Genomic DNA, 9,663 nt, shown 5'->3' with positions numbered 1-9,663 from the left:
TTACCACAAAGTATATAGTTTATTTCAGGTCAATTTCAAAGTATCATATGAAGAGAGATATAATGTAACAGAATTTATTGTTCTAAAACACATGCACATATCTATCGAAAAATGAATAGATCATTAATGAATATAAATCATTTCATGTGCATTTAGAAAAACTCTAAATACAAAATCCTTTAACTTGTGTGATTAGTTCTACTGCTACACTGACAGTCAACAGCTAATATGCTCCGACAAGTACACACTAAGTAAGCATAAAATCAGGTTTGTGACAAAATGCATCATTGCATCAAAATGAAAACTCTGTAGCCGTGCAATACAAGCACTGCAGTGTACCACTCGTTTTAGTTGCATTGTTCTCACCAACACTGTTTATCCATCTTAATCCATCGTCAACACATGATTTAATGATCAATAAAATCAAAACTAAAAAAAGAGGTTTCTCGCACAGAATAAAAAAGTTCATGTTCTCAGATCTACAAAAAAAAAGAAAAAAAAAAAAAAGAATTGTTCCATCAACTTAATGCTACCAATTGTGTATTGGCTGGCAACAGAATCGCTGTGACATCCTGCAAGGCCTCATCAAGGGCGTGCACGGCAGGCTGATTATTCAGAGGTTACTGCAGTAATTAGAAGGTGTAGTCATGGTGTAAACATCAAAATAACATGATTATGAGAGTGTTGCCGGTGTGTCGTCTCCACTGGGGCTTTAGCACTTTCTTACTCGGAGAGCATGTAAACATGTGAGCGCTTATAGAAGATAAAAAACACTTGCTTCTCTGTTCTGAAACCTTAAATCCTTAAATCTCAGGGTTAGTCACTCAAAACAAAACCAAAAAAAAAAAAAAAGAATCTCTCAGCTAGACCTACTCAGACGTGCCCGTTAACACTTAAAAACCTACATCTTTTTCTCATTAGCTTATACAGTTTGTTCATACAGAGGCTGATTTACAAATCATACCGTTTCTGGACTCGGTGAAAATGGAAGCAAATATAAGTGTCGGCGTTACAAAAAAAAAAGAAAAGAAACATCTTTGGAATTTGCCACCACAATTCCTGACTGAGATAATAACTGATTGTTTTCTTAATTACTCCACGAAAAAAAAAAATTAAAATTAACAATCCACACAACTCACTGCCAGTCAGTCAAACCTCGGCCTTCTGCGTCACCCCTTCGACTTGACTCTTAAACCTGCTCAAACTTGTCCAAGCTGTAGTTTACAAACCCCTCATTTCAACACAGCACAGCATCGTGCAAGGAGGCGTTCAGCCGCCCCCATGCTCACAGGAAGACGGTTTCAAACGCTGTATATAATGTACGTTGTCACAATTGATCAAAGAGCTATAGTTTCTGTTTGAGATCTGCCTTTTTGGTTAATGTTTAGGAAAGATAGTAAAAAGCTGCATGTGATCAACAAAAACAATCACACCAATATGTATATAGTAAATAAAAAAAGACAAGAAATGAATCAGCTAGATTGTTAAAATAAAATACAAAGTCAAAACTGAATCAATCCTTGTCCTGGCAGACGACTTCTTCTCTGGTGAAGTGAGGTGCTGTGATAACAGTCGACCCTGTTAAATGTAGAAATTCATCGATGAAAGAAATGAAGAACAAAAGCAAAATGCCGTTTGATCTACGCTATCATACATATGTAGTAACCTAAAAATAAAAAGAATACTAAAAAGATAAAACAAAGAATGAATCATGAATTAGGCTTGGATAAGACTGAGATAAAAAGTTATTCCCTAAATCCCCTCATGTGTTTATAAAACAAAAATACAATTCTGATTATTGAACATTAGATAGAGGAAGAGTGTGGCTGACGCTTATGAACGCAGCCTAATGCTTATTGCGGTACAGAAACTTCGTAATTGTTCGTGGTGCTCGCGTCTCAAAAAAATACAACTGAAGGCACTTGATCTATCAAAGGTTTAACTTAGACTTGCTGGCACAGCCAAGCAGCAATGTAGTCTGTCCCCGGGCTCCAACCCTCAGCCCACCCCCCGCGGCAAAGCCAAAATGTCCGAGCTGGGCCACACATTGCCTTTACTCCAAATCAGTATTGTTCTTTATGCTTCAAATACATCATTTTTGGTTTCTCAGGCTCGTTGAATACAAACAAAATAAAGAAAAGAAACTTACAAGGCCAAATATAAAGCTACTTAAGCTAGATGCAAATAGTTCCAAACACAGTAAAGTAGTGCTGCAAGAAAAGGAGGCACCACAGACCCCAGGTGACAACGGATGGGCAGTCTTTGCAAAGGAGTGTGTGCCCAGCTCCGCTCTGAGGGGGGTGGGGGCGACCCGGGGCCGGGGCGACCCCTACTCTAGGTGGAGATGCCCTAGATTCACTGACAGAGCTGTGAACGATTTGGGGACCCTTGCGTAATTGTCTGTTCATGGGCCAGCCTTGAAGACACAGACAAAAATAAAAGAGATAACACACCAGTGAAGAGAGAAGAACAGAATGATACAGCCTCAAAAAAGGAGGTTGGCCTTAAACGCAGAGACAGAAGTCCACAGAGGCTCGCTGAAATGTCTTGTAAAAGCATGAATCCTTCACAGATTAGAGCAGGCAGCAGTTCGAGAGTGTCGGGAGAGGAGGAAGGCGCACCCCCGCTTGGGCCTTCTATAACCATGTGAGGAAGCTCTCCTTGTCGATCTTGGTAGCTGCCAGCACGGACTCCATGTCGTTGAGGATGTCGGAGCTCAGCGCCTCCTGCAGACTGGGCATCAGCTCTTCGCCTTCCACCGCCATGCTCTCCCCCTCCAGGGTGCCCAGATCCACGTCTGTTCCCGGGATGGCGTCCAGATAGTCTGGGAAACGGCTGGGCTGTGTTGCCATGGAGGGTGGAAGAGAGTCCCCTGGTGACCGGGAAGAAAAATATATATTTTAATCATCTAACAGAGCAAGATATAGAGAATGTTTGGAGGACGTAGTCGGCTCGGTGAGTACGAGTAAACAACTGAACCGCACTCGTCAACCACACAGAGCATTAATATGAGCAGCCGAGAGGGAAGAGAACAGTCACATCACACTGCTCGCTGGTAATTATGTGCAGGGGATTTGTGAGAGCTGGACCATTACCCACATGGTGGTGAGAATTAAAAATCACTGTCATTATCAGCTCAGTGTATAAACTCCACCATTAACACTCCTGCAGTTTATTCAGCTAATTAAAAAGGAGTTTGCTTGAATCTGATTTCACTTTTTGAAGAATGGCTGAAAACTTATGGCTCCTTCTGCATTTACATGGTATGACCCTCCTACTATAATGATGATTAACAATGGAACATAAATTAAGAAATTGTTATATAGACATGTCCACCACATTCATTTCAGTATCCGCTTTATAAAAACGTCTCTCCATAAAATGCGGCACAGATCAAAAGTGGTGATCACCCATAATCTTAAGGGTTTGATCCCCACATCTAAGGAAACATGGACACATTTTCTTTTATGAATTTGTTAATGTGTTGTTATAGCAGTTGGATTTGAATGCTTGTATTACGTCACAGTTACACATGCGCTGATGTGTCAGTGGCACGTTCACTTCCAATGAGTGCGAGCAAGGAGGCTTATAAACAACTGCTTCATGTGCAGAAGCAAAACGCACCATGGCTTTGCGTGGAGTTAAACTTCAGTGAACTTTGACCCACGAGATTCACTTCACAAGTAAATCTCTGTGGGTGACCGTATCCCCTTTTTGTTTCCCAGCCTCACCTGTGTCCATCTCATCCACGCTGTTGAGGAAGTCATCTGGAGTGCGAGGGACGCTGTAGCTGCTCATACTCAAGCCGCTGTCTGTGCTCTCATCCCTGGAGTGGTAAGTCCCGCTGGAAAATACAAAAATAAAAAAGAGCTAAAAGAGCTGCACAGACGCTAATAAACATCCACAATTCTCACCAAACGGCAGGAAATAAAAGCTTTTTTCGTCTCAGCAGAGTTTGGGACGAGCTTAACGATCTCCGCAATTCTGCTTTGAAAAACTCAACTGTGAATTTAATTAAACAATCCCACAAGAAACAAACGCGGTTATTAAAAGCACACAGGCTGAAAAATAAAAGCGTGGTCTCGGTTCCCTCGGGGGATCTTCTACATATACGTGCACATTTCACCACTTAGATCTATGCGAACGATGCTGGTGACTAATTCACAGTGACGCCATTGAAACCGAGCTGCACGTTCTTTGCCCATCGATTGCGGAACATACGAAAAAGAGCAACAATGAAAGGGGGCAGAAGAGACAAAGGAGGGAGTGAGGGAGACATTTGACAAGCCTATACTAATTAGCAGAGGAAAAATATGTAGGCAGAGTATGGCAGGGGCAGGATGAATGAGGCCATTGTGAGAGCAGGGGAGCGGAGGCAACAGGGAGGAGGGGAGATTAGGTCGGTCTGTCTACTGACTGGACCACATGTTCTCATGGCCTGCTTGCTATTCAGCTCTTTTCCTCACTTCGTCCTCATACAGACGAGCATGAATTATTTCCCAGGCTGCAACGGAGTGGCCTTCACAGACGAGTTAGAAAAGAACCTCCTGATCACTGCTGTTTGCACATCTAGTTCCAGTCCATCCGTTTTTTTGTGTCTTCACTCCTCAAGCTGTGGAAATCGTGTTATAATATAAATATAATTTTGCAGCATTCCAGCAGCATTTTGGTTTCTGCTCGCCTTTATTGCAGCAGTCGTACACCAGAGGTCATCATTGTGCAGTGAACTCCGGCGCAGAGCTGCAGGTCTGAATGAGTCATTACCATGTGAAGAGGGTTAAGCCCAGAGACTGGCCTTCTGTTTTTACTACTTGTGTAACTGAGGGAGCTCTCACCGGGGCTCCAACTCAAACAGCCCAGCTCGCAGACTCCCTCGAACACGATTCGATAAGCCCTGCACAGACATCGCGTGTCTCGCAGTTGTGCCGCACTGTTTATGTCGTCTATTTGTCCGTTTGCTCTGCGGAACGGACATCCGTGAAACCAACCTGTTAAGGAATGGGTCGGAGCTGTTGGCAGTCATCGTGCGGGCATCTTGGGCCATAGGGGAGGACACTGGGTTCGTGCTGCCATCTTGATCCATACTGGTGGGCAGCTGATTCCTCAGAGCGAGCTCCTGTGGAATGATAGAAAACCATGAGCGACACAATCGACCCCGCCCCGGACCTCAGAGGCTAATTACACACAGCTACAGTTTCATGAAAATATGTTGGAGCTGCCTTGTACGCCTGGCGCTCTGCTGCCTTTGCGTAACAAGTTAAATTGAGGAATTGCACACAGACTTCCAACATGGTGACTCTCCATTCCCCCTCATCCAGAGTGTCAGATTACATGAGGGGGGCCAACCACAGTTGGAGACAATTGTTTTCTACACATGCTGTATCAGATAAGGTTGAGGATATGAAGTCATGTTGGTTTTTTCCCTCTGGACCCTTCAACAGGAAGCTGGAATGACTGGAGTGGTGTCACGGTTCCTGAGAAGTGAGGGTCATAAATGACAACAAGGAGAGATCCAATGAGATCTGATGTCTTTTTTATAATGGTGGTTGGTTGAAGGGTTTTGTTTTTTTTTGTGGATTTTGTTTCCCCATATTTGTTTTTGCTTCTGATGTTGTTGGCAATGGTAATTAAAAGTGTTTCCTCTCCAAGATCTCTCCCAGAAACCCTTGCGTCGTCGATTGAGACTGACTATAAATGGTCAACGTTCTGAGGCAAAACTAGGAATTAAAGGCCTTCATTTTTTTTTCCATTTATCAGTTTTCACTTCACATTGATTAGGGAAGGTGCTATAGAAGGTAGTCCCTGCTCAAGATCTATCCACAAATCCCTTGCACACACATTAACAAAGCGATTTTGATTATGAAGCACTGAGGGTAATATGCTATAAACATCCTCCATGGTTTTACTGGCTCTGTCATTGTGCATGTCTGAGCAGCCTCAGCAGAGCTCAACGCTGCTACTTCAGCCATGTGGAATACATTTGGGTGTGGCATGTTTTGCCCCAAAGTTGAACTCTCTACATGAGCATATAGCCTGAACGATTACACAATTTCTTCCTATATTCTACAACACTGTGGCCTCCGCAGTTCAAACATCCAGTATAGTATCTAAAAAGGTTACAGGAATTTGGGGGGTTTACTGGAATCTAGTCAGATAGAGGCGTCTGTCAGGTTTTCAGTTTTAATTTCCCACTACATTCTTTGTTTCATTGTCTGAGGTTTGGATAATTGAGCCGTTTGTACGTCATATGTAGAACTTTAATTCTTTCCTTATGTCATTCATTTATTCTTTATTTATGGCTATTTACACACAAGACATCTCAGAGAGGAGGATACGTGTACTGCTATAACCCGGTTTACTTCTTTGTCATGCACACATGCAGGTAGGAAACCTGTTTGACGTGACTAAGAAATCTGGATTCTCTCATAGAAATCAATCTGTGCAAACCACATTTCTCTTCATCCCCTAATACCCCGATTATAGAAACCAGATTTCTCCCGAAACTAATCAGGCTTGTAAGTGCACAGTGTATATGCTCTCTGGACTTTAAGTAAGGATAGTGTAACTTATCATTCTCCTTTTACAGCCTTGTGCATGTACACACACACACACACACACACACACACACACACACACACACACACACACACACACACACACACACACACACACACACACACACACACACACACACACACACAGGGGTCCCTCCGCTCATGTTAAACAAAGTGCTGTCATTCATAATCATAAAGCTGCGTTTCTGGTGTTGTGACACAACCTTGAGTAAACTGTCGTACTGGGCTGCACCACCCTGTGACACATCCCCGTTAGGAAGTAATAAAGTGACCGCAGATGACTCAGCTCTTCACTGCAGGGCGGTGTGATAATAAAAGACACATCAAAGGGGCCTGTAATCCACCACTATACCTACGAATTTTGACTCATATTTAAATCGAGATTGATTCACTCGTTTTACTATATAAACAGTTTGCTAGTGCCCAACATGTGAGCAATTACAGGTCCGGTGTCCAGGCTCAGCAGCCATCGACTGAAAGTATTGACCCTGTGACCTTTTTGATTCCTTCATGGGTCCAACGGCACTTCCCAAAAGTCCTTTGCATCCATACTTTTTTTCCTTATGTTTTTGTCTTTGTTTGATTGTTAGCAGTAGAGGGGTGGGGCATGACCCAAGGAAGAACCCAGTAACCTTTGGTACAGACCCGGATCAGGGGGCAGATCCAGAATCAGGCACATTTAAATGACTGAAATTGACGAGTGTGTGCAATTCCAGTGCAGATCCTGAAAAATATCTGGATGTAGTGAATTTAAACATGGCTTCACTGTGAGGCCTCAGCGGAGTCACACACTTTACTCTGTGCCTGTCTAGTTTTTGCTGTAACTCTTGATTTCTGACCTGTGGTCTCTGCCGAAGCAGCTCCTGTTGCTTCAGTCGCAGTCGTTCCTTCTCGATCTGCTGCAGACGCATCTGATTGTTGCCTCCCATGACTGCGCTGTGGATGCTGGGGGGCAGCTGGCCGGCCTTCCCTGGAGCACTCTGGGAGATCCTCTGGTTCAGGGCTGCAGAGGAGACAAAAGGGAGTTCAGGTCAGTCACTCCTGTCCGTATAACATGTAGCGCAGAGACACCAGTGCTCATTTTGAACTTTGCACACAGAGGTTTAGACTTTGCAGAAATGGACGGTTACTACATTATGTCAAAGGACATTGACCCTAAACCTGTGATTCCAGCTTTGTCTGAAATGCTTCGTAAGTGAGGTAATGTCCCTACACATTTGCTTGGTTTCAATTAAGTTGGAGAGGACATCTTTATCTTAGAACTACAGATCTAACTAGTTGGTCTTGTTCGTAGTGTCAATTGATTATCTAGTAGTTTCTAAGGAAAATCCCTTGACTTTGTCTCATTTGAGTTATATTGAACTCGATATAAGGGACCTGTATGTAAAGCAGCCTTCAAGAATTCCTCTGTAGTGGCAAAAACACCTAATATCAAGAATCAAGAATTTTCTGGTTAACATGATTTATTTTCCAAGCTGGTAGTGTTATGCTGATTCCTCATTCTGTTTCTCATGCTGCAATAATTGGATGAAAAAAAAAAAAAAATACTCCATTGAAGGCTGCATTTAAACACTGCTCAACAAGCCTGACAACTTCGTCTGCACAGTGAACTTGTAAAAGACCAGAGCCAGTGCAGCAGGTTGTGTAGGACGAGTGACGGCCGGATACAAGTTTTCCACCTAGTGTCTGAAACAATCACTATTCCTGTAAGACCTGATCCCCTCCCACTCACTGACTAAGACAGGCTTTGTTGGTTTCGTACATTGCATCAGTCATGACTTATCCTTTCATTGTGCTTTTTTTCTCTCCCTCTCCTTCTACACAAATCGCAGATTATCCCTCAAGACTGACGGCCTCCTTACGCCGGCCTGATGAGGCCACTTCAGCTGATTTAATGAATGCAATATGAGCACATTATGCAAATCGGCCCGGTTCATTTAAAATAGACCAACATCGGTAAACACTGTAGCTCTCTTAACTCCAGCTTCAAAGTTCTTTCACCCAACAAATGTAATTGCATTGTGCACTAACAAGCTCACTATATGTTTACAATATCAGAGCAAACGTGTGTGTACTGAAAACACAGCTGCTCCCCAGTGAAATCTTTGTTTTACTTTACTCTAGCGGGGGAGGCTATAATAAACACAAGTATAAGGCGGCACGGCAAATGCTGTAATCTATGCATGCAAAGTAGGTCACACGTTTTATCACTGTAGTGGAGACAGACAAGCAAATGTGCTTGACCACAAGGGGTGTAACGGTAATGGGACCAATGAGGAGCGCTGTTTGCTTATGCGCTCGGGGCACCAACCAAAACAAAGCCTTGACGAGGGCACAATTTTCATGCGGGGCCGCCTCTCCCTGTGCTGTCCTGCCCGCCCCGGCACCTTTCTCATCACCATTCAATCACTGTTTACACTATCTCACCAGCTGAATGAACCGCGGCTCAGGGCTATCCTTGGGAAGCTCTGCAGGCCCCACCCTGCCCTGCCTTCCATCTCACCCTCCCTCCCTCCGCTCTCTGTTCACTCCCCTGACAACCCCACCCCAACATAGCCACACACACAGTGTAGCCTCCTCTCTCCCACACACATCAACCAAATCCATGGGAGAGTGTGTCCCTCCTCCTCGCTTCTTATCTCTGTCAGATACTGAGGCCTTTTGTGGTTGGATCCCTCCACCCAAGGACACCAGCTGTAGATCTGTTAAGGCCTCAGTTCTGAATCAGTCCACAAGTGAGGGGAGGCGTACACAGACTGATCCACAGATACATGAGACCACACGTTTAATTAGAATTCTGGTTTCAAACAACTTGGGTCATACGTCACCGATAACACTGAACTCATAAGCCGTTTTAGAAATGTACAGATCCCTGCAGTTCAGGAAATACTGCTGCACCTCTCGCCTGACAAATGCAGATGATTTGTTGCTGTCGTAAACATATTTGTGCAGAAAACCTCGTGCTGTTTTGTGTATGTGTGAAAGGCAAACTGTTACATATCTGAAATATACATGTCAAAGTTGCACAGACAACCTATGTAATTATTTTTTCAAATGACACTTAGTTTTACCTCTGAAAGTGCTTTCG

The 9,663-nt window shown here is 43.6% G+C and overlaps 1 protein-coding gene across 1 annotated transcript in view; it reads right to left on the bottom strand.

Annotated features, from left to right (window-relative positions):
* Positions 1-9,663, bottom strand: part of yap1 (Yes1 associated transcriptional regulator) — a 28,604-nt gene continuing 18,941 nt past the window's right edge. Inside the window, exons 5-8 of the mRNA XM_020088428.2 lie at positions 7,415-7,578; positions 4,989-5,116; positions 3,732-3,844; positions 1-2,872 (exon numbers count right to left, since the gene is read on the bottom strand). Coding sequence (XP_019943987.1) covers positions 2,637-2,872; positions 3,732-3,844; positions 4,989-5,116; positions 7,415-7,578 — 641 coding nt within the window. The 3' untranslated portion in view covers positions 1-2,636. The remainder of the gene's footprint in view (positions 2,873-3,731; positions 3,845-4,988; positions 5,117-7,414; positions 7,579-9,663) is intronic.

Source organism: Paralichthys olivaceus, chromosome 11, assembly GCF_024713975.1.
Source record: "Paralichthys olivaceus isolate ysfri-2021 chromosome 11, ASM2471397v2, whole genome shotgun sequence".
NCBI lineage: Eukaryota > Metazoa > Chordata > Actinopteri > Pleuronectiformes > Paralichthyidae > Paralichthys > Paralichthys olivaceus.
The sequence above is the reverse complement of the archived record's forward strand: the minus strand, read 5'-3'. Positions and strand labels throughout refer to the sequence as shown.